The sequence below is a fragment of the Ictidomys tridecemlineatus genome, chromosome 2 (assembly GCF_052094955.1).
Source record: "Ictidomys tridecemlineatus isolate mIctTri1 chromosome 2, mIctTri1.hap1, whole genome shotgun sequence".
NCBI classification, from domain to species: Eukaryota; Metazoa; Chordata; class Mammalia; order Rodentia; family Sciuridae; genus Ictidomys; species Ictidomys tridecemlineatus.
In genome coordinates, this window is record NC_135478.1 from 17,589,668 (window position 1) to 17,607,449 (window position 17,782).

The 17,782-nt window shown below is 43.8% G+C and overlaps 1 protein-coding gene across 4 annotated transcripts in view; it reads left to right on the forward strand.

Annotated features, from left to right (window-relative positions):
- Positions 1 to 17,782, forward strand: part of LOC144364815 (trafficking kinesin-binding protein 1-like) — a 101,754-nt gene that overhangs the window by 38,253 nt on the left and 45,719 nt on the right. For all 4 annotated transcript variants that reach the window (XR_013434275.1, XR_013434278.1, XR_013434277.1 and 1 more), the window contains 7 exons: positions 1,966 to 2,082; positions 4,838 to 4,938; positions 5,800 to 5,908; positions 7,869 to 7,947; positions 8,914 to 9,044; positions 10,715 to 10,789; positions 11,491 to 11,628. Coding sequence is in view for 1 of the 4 variants with exons in the window: in XM_078037981.1 (XP_077894107.1) it covers positions 1,966 to 2,082; positions 4,838 to 4,938; positions 5,800 to 5,908; positions 7,869 to 7,947; positions 8,914 to 9,044; positions 10,715 to 10,789; positions 11,491 to 11,628 (750 nt within the window). In the remaining 3 variants the exon portion in view is untranslated. The remainder of the gene's footprint in view (positions 1 to 1,965; positions 2,083 to 4,837; positions 4,939 to 5,799; positions 5,909 to 7,868; positions 7,948 to 8,913; positions 9,045 to 10,714; positions 10,790 to 11,490; positions 11,629 to 17,782) is intronic.

Here is a 17,782-nt window from a genome sequence, read left to right on the forward strand (position 1 = left end):
GACTGGGTGCTGAGACACTGGAATTCTGCACCTATTCCCTTGCACACAGTTCTTTGAATTCTTTCCCTTAGATACCAAGTAAACACAACTGTTGAGTCTGAGAATTGACAAAGGGATGTGAGATAAGGAAGCTTCCTGGTAGATGCTGTGGCCAGCAGGAATAAATGCACAGAGATGAGCATCTAGATGGATTGGGCAGAGCCACTGTGTCCCCTTGGCTGCATGGGAGGGTCCTTTCCACATGTGCTGAGTCTCTAGGTGGTAAGGGAACAGTGGTAAGGGAACTATTTCTAAGATGCTAGAAATAAAAACTGTATTTTCCTTTTGTCATACAACTTAGTCATAAAGCTAGATTTTTTTTTCCCAAGGCGCTCTCAGCTAGCCTGCCCCCTTCCTTACCCTCCATTTAACAGACAAGGGAATTGGGCCTCTGGGATGTTCAAACTGTTGTACTCAACTTAGAGTAGGATGGCTCACCTGGGAGCAGTTAAACTGGTGACCAGTGCCTGCTGTAAGAAACACAGCTTAGGGACCAGGATGTGGCTCAGAGGTAGAGTGAGTTCTTAGCATGCACCAGGCCCTGGGTTCCATCCCCAGCACCAAAGAAAAGAGAAAAGGAATGAGTCTTAGGTTTTTGTCCCAGTACTCATACAGGTAAACATGTGATAAACAAAAGTTTAAACATGAAATAGTGCCCTTATCATGTGCATGCACTCTGGTATTTTTCAGTTTTGTGCTATTGTTTTGAATTCAAAACAAAATGCTGGTAACTGAATGATGACTAAAATGATATTTCAACCCACCTAGGGGTCATAAGATGTGTTTCGAAACAACTAACCCACAGTGTTCCTGATGCTGGTGAAGCCAAAGCCATTTGCCTCAGGCCACATGGGTGGTTAATAAGTGGGTGTTGGAGCATAACCTGGGACTCCTCTCCAGCTTTGTTTCTTCTCCCCCAAACTACAATGTTTCCATGCTTTTAAAATACTGGCGAACAGAACAATTAATGTAAGACTGCTACAGAAATGTGGTTTCCCAGAGCCCCCTCTTCTCATCATCCCCTGTCCCCACCTAGCAGTGACAGGTGGAGTATGACCATAGAGGCAAGGATGGATGCTGTGGGGATCATGAGTGTGCACTCAGGGAAGCCATCTGTTCATCATCCAGGACATCTTTCTTCTCTCATAGACAGTCCTGTCTTTATGTGCCACACTGGATTTTCCAGCGTGTGCTGCTCTGTCTAATTGAGGTCATTGACCAAACCATTAGAAAATCCTGTGTCTGAGCACATTGCCTCTAAAGTAGGGCAAATGTGTGCATCATCTCTGCATTTTGAAAGACTGTTGTTTGTTTTTAATAGAGCCTACATAACCTCTCCTAAGCAAAACACAAAATAGCCAAACAAAACAGATGTAGTTGTGTCTCAGAGTGACTTTAAATGTTTTTGTTTCATAGGAGGCAAAAATAAGAAACTCAGTGCATTCCAGCCTGGTAAATTGTACAGAGGCTGCCCCCCTGTGCCAGATCTCAGCTGCATTGTGAGAGCATTTTAGAACTTCTTCATTCCTCTTACAAAGAGTTATTGGTGTTTCCATGTGCTGAGCCCTGGCATTACAGCAGCCCAGTGGCAGGTGGAGAGAAGCTTTATCAACGATTGCACAAACACCAAAAGCAGTTGTGCAGAAGTGTCTTTGGAAGCATTTTTCCCACTGTGGGAACCAAGATTTGTTTTCATCACATCTTCAGGCTTCCCTTTGGTTGCTTCATGTCTGCGTAGCTCTTGTACATACGTGGGCAGAGTTTCTCCTCTTTAACAGGCGTCAAATGGTGACACTGATGGTGAATTATCAATTCTTTTGTTATTGCTGGATGCCCTTGTTTTCCTCACTTGACATCAAGCCCTAATGGCTCCTTCAGGACATGGGGGTATTTTTGAATCCTCCTTCTCCCTCTTGCCTTTTGTAGAAAGAACGGGATTTGGAGTTGGCTGCGCGGATCGGCCAGTCGTTGTTGAAGAAGAACAAGACTTTAACTGAGAGGAATGAGCTGCTGGAGGAGCAAGTGGAACACATCAGGGAGGAGGTGAGGCACGATGGGCTTGGGAGCAAGGTGGAGGGAGATGGGTTGGAGAAGCCACCCTGAGGGAGCACTCAGACCTGAGCCAGGGCTCCTGTCAGAAGTGGCCTCCTGGAGGCCGGAAGCTGGTGTCCTGCAGCTCTTTTCTCACACATCATGGACGGGTCTCTCAGGGTAGTCACAGTCCTTAGTTAGTAGGCCTACAGTACCCTGTCATGTAGGCAGGCTGGGCAGCAGGGACCGGTCACAGTCCTCCCCTTCTCAAAGTGCAGACTCCAACCTCAGAGCTGCTCCATGCTCAGCAGAAGCACATACAGGCCAACACAACAGCAAGTGAGCAGAAGGTGGCTGGGCCAGAGAAGGCCACCTCCTGCTGCAGGGGAGGGTGGTGACTGGCATTCATCCTTGTAATGTAATATCATATGTATAGGGAAAAAAATTAGCCTATTGTTTTCATGGGAAAAAAACCCTGTTATTTTCATGATGCCCATCTTGGCTGGTGACTGTCAATGGCTACAGGAAGGGCACAAAATGTTTTGACTTATCAGACTTATCCTAAGAGGATGAGAAGGATCCACACCTGTTTTCTGAAGCCATGTGGTGTGACCAGGAGGAAGGAAGCAATGGTGTCAGCCAGAACAGGAGTAGGAAGCTGAGAGTCAGGCCCTGTCACCCTATTTCCACAGTGAATTTTGACTGTGAAATTTTGACAGTTTTTTTTTTGGAAAGGAAGCTTCTCTCTTATTTTTCTATCAGGAACTTCCTTATTGGGAGTGTGCGTCCTTACCTGTGTCCCTAAGATGTAATCAAATTTTCTTCTCACTGAAACGATTCCCAACCTGGGTTTAATGGCAATTTTAATAAGATGAAGTTGAGTTGTCATACTATATGAAAAGATTTAATCCCAGGCTATCTTTAAAGATGGTGAAGTAGAATACTGTTGTGTTCTAGGAGAAATAAAGTTGACCCCTGTCTTCCCTGCCCCTAGCATCGTGACCTGAAGTCATCCTCCCTTCTCTTAGGTGACCATGAAGAAAGTGTGGGGGTTAGCCTGGGACCCTTCTTACAATTTTTCATTTTTTAATTGGTACACTATATTTATACTTAATGGTGGTATTTTTTGTTAACACATTCTTACATGCAAACAGTATAACACTATAATTTGGACAATATCATTTTCCAGTATTTCCCTTTCCCCTTTTCTCCTTCCTCCCCTTGGTCCCTTACCCTTTCCTCTACTGATCTTCCTTAGATTTATGTGAGATTTCTATCTACTTTCTTTTCTTTTTTCCTCTCTAGCTTCCACATATGAAAGAAATCATAAAGCCCTTGACCTTCTAAGGTTGGCTTATTTCACTTATCATGTTCTCTAGTTCCATTCATTTTTCTGCAAATGAAATATTTTCATTACTCTTCATAGCTGAATAAAACTCCACAGAATAAGTATACCACGTTTTAAAAAAATCATTCCTTGTCCATTTATTGATGGACATTTAGGCTGCTTCTATAGTTTTCAGACTGCAATTTTGTTGTTGTTGAAACGAGGGATTGAACCCAGGGGTACTCTAACACTGATCTATATCCCTAGACCTTTTTATTTATTTCTTAAATTTTGAGACAGAGTCTCATTAAGTTGCCCAGGCTGGGCTTGAACTTGTGATCCTTCTGCCCTCAGCCTCCCTAGTAGCCACCTCGCCCCTTCTGGGCAGAGGAACATGCCACTCAGGAACCAATAAATCACATTACCATTCTTTCATGGAATTCCTTACCACGTATAAAGAATATCCTATTCTCTGGGATTGGAAATGTTTTGTCCCCCTGCCTTGGAAAAGCTTTGAATTTACAAAGTATAGCATATTCCTCTTTGGCACATCATTGAATGATCAGTCTAGGTGTTGAAGACTTTGTGTATATAATAAATTGGCTTCTCCTCGGGAAAAACAGTTCACTCCCTGTGTTGGGTGGGAAATTGGACTTAACCGTAGACCTCACATCAAGTTCTAAATAAGAAAGAAAACAGAGTTGCACTACTCTTTTTAGTACTGATTTCATGTTCATCAGTACTAAATATTGGAAGGGCAAATGAAGAGTTTTATAGCAAAAGTTTTTTACTTCAAAACCTGAAATAAATCTCCATGATTTGCCAAACCACCATAGCAGTAGTTGTGTGATCAGTTTTTGATAGTTGCTCTTTTCCTCCTGTATCTGAAATTTCTGTCTAGGGATTGTTGAGCACAGAGCAAGGACTGACCGAGAGTGTCCAGGAGCCCCATGAAAGTGTATCAGTCACCAGGTGGGGCTGTGTGGGCTTCCAGGTAGGGTGGACTAGCTGCTTATGGCAGCCGACCAGAGCTGGCACCTCCATGATCCTGTTCTGAGTTGGATTTGGTTCCAGTAGAAGTGAATGGCCTCTTCTTTCATTTGGTAGTGTGTCCAGCTGGTCATCTAACTACTTCCAAAGCCCAGAAGTAATCTCATGTCCTCCATCATCATTCTAGAGCCTTCGTGTCCCTTTTCTATACCAAAATTAAAATTATTAATTTAGAAAAGGAGATTTCTGCCTTCAAGCAATGGATTCTGTTTTTCTTAAGTGAGGTCAGACTCAATTCTTAGAAACCCCTATTTTGTTGAGTAGCACATAATCGATTAGTGCCTTCACTTTCAACGGGAAATTTGTCTCTAAGTAGTAAGTGTTTGAGTACAAGGAGGACATTATCGCCTCTTAGAAAGCAAAAGGTGGGCCTGGCTCTTGTCTGTGCAGGTTTCTCAGCTCCGCCATGAGCTGTCCATGAAGGATGAGCTGCTCCAATTCTACACCAGTGCTGCGGAGGAGAGCGAGCCGGAGTCTGTCTGCTCAACCCCGTAAGTCACCTGGGGGCTGTGTTTCTGGAGGCCAGGGCACAGGCTGCTGTTGATGTCATTGGAGTCACGTAGGCAGGGTCACCTCCACCAGCAGCACAGGTCAGCCTTCCCCAGAATAAGCATCTCTAAGTGCCTCAGATGGATTGATTTGTACTATTTTTGTGGGACATAGAAGGGCAGGTTTTAAATTTTCCTCTTACTGGGTCTTATTGCTTACTTATCAGGTCAGTTGATTTGCTCTGGCATGTTAAGATATTAAAAAAAAAAAAAAAGGTAGTGGGCTTTGCTGTTAAAGGAACACAGGGTTCTGAAGCCAGAGGTGCCATGGCAGGTCCTTGGGACAGAAGGTGTAGGGGCTGTTCTGAGAGTCAGCAGAGCCCCGTGTGGAACTCTAGAACCTGATGGCCTGAATTCAATCTTAGCTCTGTGACTTAACCTGCATGCTCCTGGCCACGTTACTTAATTTTTGTGCTGTTTCCTCATTAGTAAAATGGAGCTACTAATAGCAGTTAAGTCATAGAGTTCTAGTATCGAGTTAATACATGCAAAATACTTAAAGCAGTTCTTAGAACATAGAAATGCATCCTAGATATCAAATAAACCTCCAGGCATCCCAGAATTGTGTTGGCTTTGTGTAGATTCCATCCCTCTGAATTCTGAGGTAATGTAGCAACTGCAAATTGTGGAAAGAGGGGTGTGCACTGTACACTGGGGTGTTATTTTCCTGGGCATTAGGGAGCAGTCTAATTGCAAGCCTCACAAACTTTCTTTGAGGCAGCCCTTCTGGGTCTTCAGGTGGGGCTGGCTCGGTAGTGGCGGAGACATCACCTCCCCAGATGGTGAGTGCACTTTGTCTCCCAGGCTGAAGAGGAATGAGTCGTCCTCCTCAGTCCAGAATTACTTTCATTTGGATTCTCTTCAAAAGAAGCTGAAGGACCTAGAAGAGGAGAACGTGGTACTTCGATCCGAGGTAAAGTGCACTCCCTCCCTGTCCTTGTCACCCACTGGAAGGGTGGTGGCCCTGTTTGTTGTATCTGGCGAGAATAGCCACAGTTACAGTGCTGTCCTCAGAGGCCACCATCTCTGGCAGAACCACGGAGCCTGGGCTCGCTGGGCATACTCAGCAGACAGGCCTCACCCCTGCACTGGACACTGCCTTCCCAGTTGCTGAATCCTGCAGCATGTGGACTGAGAAGAGGTGCAAACCTCTCCTCCTTCACGATGGGGTCTTTCCACGGTGTTCTTCAGCTCTGGTCTCAATGTGTAGGAAACGACTGAGAGTGGGGATGAAGCCGGTTTTCATGTTACTGTAGTCAGATTGGCTCCAAAGAAACAGTGCCTCCGGAGCCTGGAGACATGTTTCTTGAACAGTTAATTTAAAAAGGTTGAGCTGAGGCAACTTGGAAACTCTGCTTTAGAGAGTTCCCTTTATTGGCAAGGTACTACGCTGGCACTTTGTGTATGTCATTATTATAATTTTTAATCTTCTACAACAAGGCTGCAAGTTGCTTACTTTGATTCTCATTTATAGTGAGAAAACCAGGCTCCAGGCTGCTAAGTGTTTTGATATCTCAGGGTCCCACAAGTCTGTAGTAAGTGACAAAGCCAAGATTTGGACATTTATGTGACTCTCAGCCCACACTTTTCCTCTTCACCTACTGCCCTTCTCTAAAAACATGGATGCATAAAAATTTAGTACTGTTTGTCTTAATTAGCAGTGGGTTTGTGTTCTATAGCCAGAGGAATGATGTCAGGTTCAGGCTGTGTGCCCACCTAAGCTGGCCCCAGACTCCCTTGAGCCCCTTCAGTGGGGCAGACTGTCGGTCACCTTGAAATTGCTGCACATTGGAAAGAACCCAACAAGATGCGTTTCTGCAAAGCCTATTCTTGTAGACTTCACCTCTTCCAACTCTTCACTTCCTAATGAAAACAACCCTGAGTGGCCAAGGTTGCCCCATTGTGCTCTGCCAGCCAGTGGCTTAGCCAATTACAGGAACAGTGTTTCCCATTCTGAGTCTAGCACTGCCTTTCCAGCCCTTGGGAGATGCCCCAGTTCTCAGTACCCAGCAATCCCACCCTCTGTCAGAATCTTACCTAAAGTCAGTGAGGGAATCTGATCCCATCTATAGATTCTCACTGTCCTGCCTTTGTTCTCAGAAATGTAGTATCTATCTCTCCACGGCCAGGATCAGAGGGCTCTGAGACACCTTTTCTCAAACTGCATCATTTTCATTGGGCCTTCAGATCTCTTGCTGGAGGAAGCTGACCAGGGTCCTGGGATGGCTCTTAGGTCTCTAAATTTTCTATATTGGACCATATTCTGAACACAGCAGGTTTATCTCCAGCTCAGAATCTCATAGTTCAGGCCTGGCACAGAGTAGTGATAGAGTGTACGTTAGCTTCATATGATGTGTGCTTATCCTTATCCTTAGGATCTCCACACCTGGCTTTCTTTTTTTTTTTTTAATGGTACTGGAGATTGGACCCAGGGCCTTATTCATGTTAGGCAACCACTCTACTTCTGAGCTTCAACCGCAGTCCTGTGGGTGTCCTTAGAATGCGTGCCATAGGCAGGGCAGGGTCTTAGGCACTGTGAGAGCCACAGCAGTGTCCACATCTATGAGCTGGACAGACAAATGAACAGGCAGACCCTCCTGTAGAATCTTACAGAGCTTGCTGTGTGTGGCCCTTGGGTGCTGACTTTGTGTGGCGCCATCTAGTGGTGTCTGTTTTTCAATTTTCTGCTTTGAGAGTGTCCCCTTAACTAAGGAAATGTTTTGTACTTGAGGACCTAACTAATGACAGGTGAAGAGATACTGACCAGCACTTCCCAGACTCGTGTTTGCCCCTGCTCCATGCCTCGCCCTCACACGCATGGCAAGTCACAGTGCAGGGTGAGTGCTGGGCCCTGACCTGAGCCTTTTCTACAGGCCTGCCAGCTAAAGACAGAAACCATCACCTACGAAGAGAAGGAACAGCAGCTGGTCAACGACTGTGTGAAGGAGCTGAGTATGTCCCCTGCCCACTCACTCCCAACCCCCATCCCAGCTTCTACTTCCTTATATCTCCCATTGTCATGACCCAGTGGCTTTGTATCGTCCTTGATGAAGAGCAGGCTCCCTGCCAGCCTGAAATCAGTGAAAGGAGACCTGACCTTGTATGGCACCCCCTCCCCATTTGTGAATCCGGTTCCAGGCCATTAACTATATATTATCTCAGTTTCTTCTGAGAGGGATATTTAATTTTGGCTTTCTGCTGGAATATTAGAATTATTAAATGCCAAAGTTAGGCTCAGATACAGAAATCTGGCTTGAGAATGTGAAGAAAACTGCTTTTTATTGATTTGATTTGTGAAAATTGAGGCCTGAGTTCTCAGTTTTGCAAATAAGTACCCCCCTACCATTTTCTCCATTGCAAGTTTGCAGGGCAAGATAAAAGGGCAAATAGAATCTTTTGCATTTCATCAAAATACTAAGCAAATGAACCACACCCCATGTTTAAGTCTTATAAAATGGGTTATGTCTGAATAGGAATGAAAACCAAAGGGAATTGTAGTGTGCATCAGCAACTGGGATTTCTAAAACAAGGTACATGTAGCAGGGCTTCATGTTGGTGACATGGATCCATTCATGTGTGGAATGTTGAGATTTGGCCAGATGCACCATGTTTGGAGTGTCTCCTTCTGGTGTCTCCAGTGCCTGCCTTATTGGCTCTGAGGAGACAGAATGATCAGTGGGGTTAGGCCCAGGATGACAGCCCATGGGAAGATCATGTCCCTTCTCATGACTGACTGAGTCCCAAGAAGCCACTTTGCTTCACCATGGAAGAACACAGTCACTATGCATCCCTTCATCATGTACCCTCTGTACTCCTCCCCATAAAGATGGGTTTTCATGTGTGAATCACCAGGAAACCACTCTCTCTGGTCTGTGTGTGTAGTTTTCTCTCCTACTCTTTGTCATTTCTTTGTCAAAGGGGATGCCAACGTGCAGATTGCCAGCATCTCAGAGGAGTTGGCCAAGAAGACTGAAGATGCTGCCCGCCAGCAAGAGGAGATCACGCACCTGCTGTCACAGATCGTCGACTTGCAGAAAAAGGCAAAAGCTGTAAGGCTTCTGTCACTCTGGCTAACACCACAGTGGTTGTGCCAAGATGGGAAGGGGCCATTACTCTAGAAGAGTGTGTGTTGCCCCTTTGGAGAAAAAGCTTAGTGGATTCAGTAATAAAATGTCTTGTGGCCCTGAGTTGGCAAAGGGTCTTTTCATAACCTCTTACCTCCTGAGTATAATCTACAGATTAATAGAATTCATCAAAAAAGGTGCTGCAGGAATTCATTAGAAGCTAATATACTGGCCACAGTAATTATGCTTGACAATAGCCTGTGGTTGTTCAGTCCTCAATGCAATCCCAGCACCCAAATTTACATCAGCAGGAATTGGGTTACTAGAGTGGAGCAGCCTTCCATGAGTACATCCTCCTCTGAGTGTGACATTCCTAGATGTGGCCATGCTAATTAATTAGAGAAGGAACATTCCTCCAGAGGCCAGAGGCCAGGGTAATGAGAGTTTCTGTACTTACAAAATAAGAAATTTTTCTCTTCCTGCCCAATTCTACTTTCTTCTGCTTCTGCCACTCTATGTTTTCCTTCCTCCTCTTTTCTTAATGGGAGGTGGTATTATTATGTCTCAACACTTCTATATGATGTGCTCAGGGCATGTATTTGAAAGTGTCTAAGTTACCAGTTCCCCAGAATCCAAATTGAGACCTGATGATGCACAGTGCTCTTCATCCAGAGGTCTCCACTTTGAGGTAGATTCAGTACTTTGATGAGCTTTTGGGGTAAGGATTGGGGTTCACTCTGTGGTCATGAAGAGTTATATAGATGATGTTGGGTAGTCAAAGGGTGGACTATTGTAGATATTACTTGTTGTGTGTCCATTCCTCATTTATTGTAATTAAATGGATTTCAATTCTTATATTTTGATGAGCTCAACTAAGATAATTTACAATGCAGTTATGACTGTCCTTGTGGTAGTTCTGGCCAATGAGAAATCCCATGGGAGGAAATTATTTAGAAAATAAAATAAAAAGTTGCTGTTGATGTGAAGTTCTGAACTTTAATTTAATCACCTGCCTAGTATTTGTTTGGACTCAGTGCACCAAGTATGTTGTGCAGTAGAAGTAGCCCCTTGAAGATTAAGTGAAATGGCAAAAAACAGTTTTATTTCCCATATGAAACCTTTGCTGTGAGAGGCTAAATAATTTTGGAAAAATGTAAAGAAAGAAGCAGAGAGAGAAAAAGAAGAAAGATGGAAGGAAGGAGAGAGACTAGCTTCTAGAAAGCAGCCTTAACATTGGAGGTAAGGGGGCTGGGGATGTGGCTCAAGCGGTAGCGCGCTCGCCTAGCATGCGTGCGGCCCGGGTTCGATCCTCAGCAGCACCACATACCAACAAAGATGTTGTGTCCGCCAAGAACTAAGAAAAAATAAATAAATGTTAAAAAATTCTAAAAAAAAAAAAAAAAAAAAAAAGAAGGAAAAACAAAAGGCCCACTGGGAGCAGTTAAAAAAAAAAAAAAAAAAAAAAAAAAAAACATTGGAGGTAGGGAGTGGACATTGGACTGTAAGGCCTTCAAAATAATATAAGACAAAATTTTACTCCAGTTTGAGATAACACATTTCATTGTAGAAAGGGGATGGGGTCCTAATGGATCAGGTAATGAGGGGAAGAGTTGGGCTTCTCTGGTGTCTACTAACGTGTCTTTGCTGTGTTTTAGTGTGCAGTGGAAAATGAGGAACTCGTCCAACACCTGGGAGCTGCCAAGGATGCCCAGCAGCAGCTCACGGCCGAGGTGGGTGTGTCTCCCTTACCTCTTGAGGGCTTTTGGTTCCAGTGAAGGTAGAGCATATTCCCTTGACAGGCTTTGGTCATGTCCATGGTAACAACTGTTTTTATTGTTGGTGTTGTTGTTTGTACTAGGGGTCAAACCCAGAAGTGCTTAACCACTGAGCCACATCCCCAGCCCTTTTTCCTTTTCATTTTGAGACTGGATCTCACTAAGTTGCTGAGGAACAACTGTTTTTATATTGAATTTAATATAGCTTTCACCTCGGTTCTGCGCCTGCTGCCCCTGTTGCTGGTTGTGAAAGCAGGGAGGCCATGTTCCACACCAGCCCAGGGCCTGACACCTGCTAAATCTTGGCTCTGTAAATGCTCATCAGTGTAAACCATGCAACATATGGCTTGAGAGGAGCCTGTTCAAGGATATGCCTTGAAGCAGGGTGTGCTGGTTTGCTTTTCTGTTCATTTAAGGTTGTTTTATCCACGTTGCTCATTGTTGGTATTTTAGGAGATTTTTGAGACTGTAGACTCACTCTAAGTAAAAGTTAAAGAAAAACCAATCTTGAGAGTTTTTGCCATTTGGCCAGCAGGGCAGCTGTTCCACACTGGAGGCCTGGTTAGATTGCATGTGTGTTTCTGGCTCTTGTGGGGGGCATGCGCCCGACTCCTCATGAGGTCCTGACCCTCTGCATCTTTCCTGGTCTTCTGTAGCTGCGTGAGCTGGAGGACAAGTACGCAGAGTGCATGGAGATGCTTCACGAAGCGCAGGAAGAGCTGAAGAACCTCAGGAACAAAACCATGCCCAACACCACGTCCCGGCGCTACCACTCGCTGGGCCTGTTTCCCATGGTGAGCTGGTGCTTTCTTCCCAGCACCCCTCTTCCCACCCACAAGGAGGCTTGTCGGGTAGGATGGCCATGGTGCCTGATATTGTGAGCACTGGAGTTGGGCGTTTATACTTAGCCTCTTATTTCACAGTCAAGGGCAAGTGAGGCCAGTAGATGTCTTCTTAACTGCATAAGACAGATTGTTGCTTTATTTTCCATCCCTCTAAATCTGTTGTCTTTCCTACTCCTGCCATTAAAACATAAATTTACTATGAACTTGATTTACTTAGATGTATTTTCTACATGACTTTTTTTCCTAACCTTATTAGAGTATGTGTTATTTCTTTTGGCTCCAAAAGTACATTCCAGAATTCTTAAAGTGCCATACAGTTCTGTTGGATCTCTGTATACTTATGACTCATTCCCGTGGTGACTTTGGGTGTCTGTGATCTCTAAACAACTTTTCTTTTCTTGTTTTGTTATTTTTTTTTCATACTATTTTCACACAACCTTATTTCTTTAGCCCCACTTAATTTGTTTCATGTTGGGGCTTTAGGGGGAATGTGTTAGAGAAGGGGATTTTTCAGGAGGTTAATCTCTCTGGACAGCATAAGGGTTAAGCTCCTTGTTTGGTCATTTCTACATTTCTACATATCTCAGTTCCATGCTTCTCTGGGGATCCAGAGAGGGCCTCCCTGTGCATGGGCAGTTGAACTGGTCATGGGGACTTTTGAATGAGTCCCTCTGCTTTGGGGGCAGGAAGTTGGGAGGCCTGGTTGATGTCCCCCAGGTGAAATGCATGTCTGGCCAAGAAGACCACTACCCACGGGTATGGATGTAAGAGAGGAAACATCACAGATTGAGAGGAAACCACTTGCACACCCTCCTGCCATAACCAGGATCAAAGGAAAGCATCTTAAAAAATAGTTTACACAATGCTCTGTGTTATTAGGGGATTTCCCACCTTTTGAAATTAGCCCACCTAATTAATGCATCTTCCTTTTACACTCCCCCCAAACACTTGCAAATAAGTTACAGGCATTATGACTCTTTTCCTCCTTAACATTTAAATTTTTTTTGTAGTTGTAGATGGATAGAATGCCTTTATTTTATTTATTTTTATGTGATGCTGAGGATGGAACCCAGTGCCTCATGCATGCCAGGCAGGCACTCTACCACGGAGCTACAGCCCCAGCCCTTGCCTTAACATTTAGCCTGTATTTTCCAAGCCCCATAAAGCCCAGCACAGTGATTATATCCAGGACTAAATTGTTTGTTGAATAGTATCTAGCATACACCATGCTAGGCTAATCTTGCTCTGAAACCCAAAGAAGTTAAACCAGTGAGGGAAATATGGACCTGTAGCTTAGATCAGCAACTTGGGGACCAGCAGCTCAGCAACGCATAGCAGATGAGACAAATCCAGGAAAAGGAAGCAAGAGAGGAACCTGAAACATGAAAGGCAAGGCGGAATCCATCAAGGTTTCCATGGAAGCCATTGGAAGAGGAGATTTCTGAACTACAGCCAAAGGTTTAAGGACCTCTTTTTAGAAGAGAAAGAACAGAAAAGAGATGTGTTGTTCTTCCACACCCCAAAATATATAAGCCCACAGTCCTCCTCAGGGCCTCTATTACCTATGACACTAAGGCCTTGAATAGCTGTAGCAATATTCAACCCCTGCCTCTCCTGGGTACCTGACCCCCAACAGTGGTGTCTCCTGCCACCCTCAGGCCCCAGAAAAAGCAACTGTATTGTATTCTCAGCTGTTCTGATGTTCTGCAGAAACTGAAACCGACCAGCCAAAGCAGGTAAAGTTGCAGGGCTTAGGAACCAGGTAAGTAGGCCCTGTAGCCCATCAGCTGTGGTCTAGCCCCTGGTCCCTGTCAGTGGCTGTGCTGTCAAGGAAGGAATCCCGACACACCATAATTGTCCCAGGGATGAAGAGGGAGGGCTCAGCCAGATATCAAAACCAGCCAAACCTCTGGGGCTTTACAGACATATAGAGTGCCACTTCTGAACTCTCAGTGATAACTGGTTGGTCATATTTTGCATTTTTATCAATTCATCATGAGTCAATATTTTTATAAAATACCATAACACCAATTTATGAGAAAAAATAAAATGCAAAGCAAACTATAATATAATATCAAATTTTAATTGGATTTAACAGACATTAAATTGCATTTTAAAATATAGGAACAAACATAGGGAAAACTAAAAGCATTATGAAGACAGTACCCATTAATCATTGAAAATGTGCCTAGGGCATTTAGTATGGAGACTCATTGTTAAATTCAACTTTCATAGATCTGCAGCTATAACTAACCAAATAGTAAAAAGATAGGTAAGTGGTGATTTTCTGTACTAAACACTGAGACCCGCTTTTGAATGAATACTGTTTTACCGGTATTAAGGTTTATAATATAATAAATGAGTATGTTTCTTTTAATTTATTTTTCAGCTAGCTCAGGTTGATAAGTGTCCCATTTACAAGGGATAATGTATAAGCTTCTGAGCTCTCTTTTACTAAGACTCCAGATTGAATCTCATATATCTAATTTCTTGACAAAAAATTTCCAGTGGGGTTTGTTTTCCAGTCTATAATTCAGGCTGAAGGCTACACAATGCAAATTTTTATGCCTCCAAGTTAGATAATAATGTTAAGCTTTAAATTTTGAAAGGCTTGATAACTATTAAATTCATGGTAAATAAAACAAATTAGAAAAATAAATATACACTTGCAGTTGCTCAGATTTTTAGGCATTTTTGGCTAAAGATTGCCAAACAAACCTTAAAGCATCACTTGTTGTAATGTGATCATTAGTTAGTGGCTCATGCCACCTGCAACTCAACCCAAGTGTTTCATGACACTTGAGCGGACCCACATGCTTGGTCATGTGCTTGAACTTCATGACAATGTTAATTGTTCAAAATGCATCTAACTATTTACTCTCGATTTCCATTCTTATCTCATTGTGGACAGTTTGCAGACTGACATGAGCCCTCAGACCATTCTTAAGGTAGTGCTGGTGTGGGAACATTTATGGTATAAAACACCTTTTTGTTAAATATAATGAATTTCTGGTGAAGTGATGAAGCTTTGAACCATAATTTGTTATTTTTGCTTCTAGAAATATCCCCCTCGTGGCACAGAGCAGTGGGGAGAAGTTGATGCCTTGGGATGGGCCCTTCTTCTCTTACTTAACCTCAAAACAAACATCATCAGTGAACATTTCCGCTTGATGATACTGCCACCCCTCATGCAAAGAAACATAAATGCATGGTTTTCATCAAACAGAGGTGCAGGATCTATAGGAGATGTCCAGGCCACATCTTGTCCTTCTTGATCCTGACTTGATGAACTAGAACCTATGGGTGCATTGTAGTGTTAACTGTGGAATTGTTTAAGTAGGGGATGGAAGATTGAAAAAGCAAAAGGGAAAATTGAAAAAGCAATAGTACTGAAAACCACGAGAATCAGAGCCATCAATTCTGTAGGACTGGGGGAGCAAAGGAAATATGTGGCATTGTTTAGACAAAAAAAAATCAATCTAATTATTATGTTACTGTCTCTTAGCTCTGAATTCACCATTATATACCCTGCTGAGGCTTCTGTGTCAGGTGCTGCATTAGGGAGACCCCTGAGGGCAGGAGGAGAAGCAGGAGACCTGTTCCTTCCTGCCTGTGAGCTGTCTCCCTCAGCAGCGCTTCTCCACTCTGGCAACAACATGGCTCTCCCTCATCCTAGACCTGCCTCACCACAACACTCCTTCCTCCTGCTCAGGGAGGGAAGTGGAAACGCACCTTCCCCTCAGAGCTCTGGGTTCACCTGCTCAGGACCCCCTCCTCTGGCCTTCTCAGTTTATTTTATTCTAACCTGTTTCCTTTGCTCCCCAAGTCTTACAGAAGTGGGGGCTCTGATTCCTGTGGTTATCAGCACTATGTTTTCCCAACGTTCCTTTTGCTTTTTCAATCTTCCATCCCCTTCTTAAGCAATTCCCCATATTCTCTGTTGAAAAAGAGCCAGTCCTTCCTACTGGTTGATAATTGTGACTCATTCCTCCAGCACCTAGTTCAACTTTTACCTCCGTTGGTCGGAATTCTTTGTGAGAGTAATGAAAATTTTCATTTTAGCAAGATCCAAACCATATGTGGCCAGGCCTATTAGATGGGCTTTCCAGGGTCGAAAATGCAGTGACGGAAGGAAACCGTGATGATAAACCATGGCCCTGAGGCCTGTTTAGTAACAAAGACCCTAGCACATTGCTATAATTATGCATATAAACTCTAGAGTAGAGGCAGTCATATCAATTGGGGGGCTAGCACAATAATCCAGGAGATGGATAGTTGGTGGCTCTGTTCCAGGTGGTGGTGGAGAAAGAGGTGAAGAGAGGGCAAATTCTAAATGCATTTTGAAGCCAATCTGACAAAGAGTTTTGCTGAGGATTAGATGGAAGGTGAGAGGAGTCAAAGATCGTCCCAGGGCTTTTGACCTAAGCAGCTGGAAGGATGGAGTTGCCATCAGTTGAGTTGGGGAAGGTATTAGGTGGATAAAGTTTCAAGAGAAATCCATGAGTTGAAGTATGCACAGTTGACTTTGAATGTCACTAGGTGTCCAAGTGCAAATGATTCCAAATCTTTGCGCTTTGACTTGATTTATCACTTCCCACTAGAATGAGGAAGCCTGAGGTCAGTCCCTTTCAGCTCTCATTTCAGCATCTCTGGTGCCCAGTACAGTGCCTGGACACAATCATCTCAGAAAATAGCATTTGAGTGAATGGATGGAAAAAAAATTGTATACTCTAGAGGTTCCAATTGAGGCCAAAGTTTGTCTTATTCACGCTCCAACTCCACACTTGTTTTCTAGTCAGGAAGAGAATAACCATTTGGTTCTGTAAACTGCAGCTTCTAGTGTTCATTGGAAACCCATCTTACTAGCTCATCACTTGTAAGTTAAAGTCCTTCTTCCCAGAATAGAGAGAAACCTCTCAGAGAGAGACACAGGAGTTTTCTGTCCTTCTTTTATAAATATGGCCCAGCCTGGATTCTGCTGGAGACTTATTCAGTCAGAAGACAGGGCTTTGACAACATCTCAGCTCTAGGAGGGGCCGAGGGAATGAGGTGGAGCAGGAGATGCCTCCTCCTTGCTTCTTACTTTGTGTGTGGATGTGCTGTTTGTGTTGTGCCCCCATCTCCTAGGCAACCTGAAGAACATTCTAGAACAAGTTCTCTGGGAGCTTCCCTCTCTGCTCAAGTTCAAATCCAAGTAATTACAGACTGTCTGTTGGACACTTGTCAGGGGACCCCAGCCAGGTGCCTCCTTTGCCTGGTGTCCAGCACAGAATAGGAGGAGCCCTTCTGGACACTCTGTACTTTCACCTTAATTCAGCCAGCTCGGCCTTTTCCACCACTGTGACTCTATAATGAGCTGCCTATCCAGCACCTGACCTCTGGTGTCACCTTCTTCATGGAGGTTTTCTTAACTAAAGATTGCCAAACAAACCTTAAAGCATCACTTGTTGTGATGTGATCATTAGTTAGTGGCTCATGCCACCTGCAACTCAACCCAAGTGTTCCATGACACTTGAGCGCACTCACATGCTTGGTCATGTGCTTGGATTTCAGGACAATGTTAATTGTCCAAAATGCATCTAACCATTTATTCTCAATTTCCATTCTTATCTCATTGTGGACAGTTTGCAGACTGACGTAAGCCCTCAGACCATTCTTCAGGTAGTGCTGGTGTGGGGACTTCTATGGTATAAAGCACCTTTTTGTTAAATATAATGAATTTCTGGTGAAGTGATGAAGCTTTGAACCATAATTTGTTATTTTTGCTTCTAGAAATATCCCCCTCGTGGCACAGAGCAGTGGGGAGAAGTTGATGCCTTGGGATGGGCCCTTCTTCTCTTACTTAACCTCAAAAGAAACAACATCAGTGAACATTTCCGCTTGATGATACAGCCACCCCTCATGCAAAGAAACATAAATGCATGGTTTTCTTCAAACAGAAGTGCAGGATCTATAGGAGATGTCCAGGCCACATCTTGTCCTTCTTGACCCTGACTTGATGAACTGGAACCTGTGGGTGCATTCTAGTGTTAACTGTGGAATTGTTTAAGTAGGGGATGGAAGATTGAAAAAGCAAAAGGGAAAATTGAAAAAGCAATAGTAC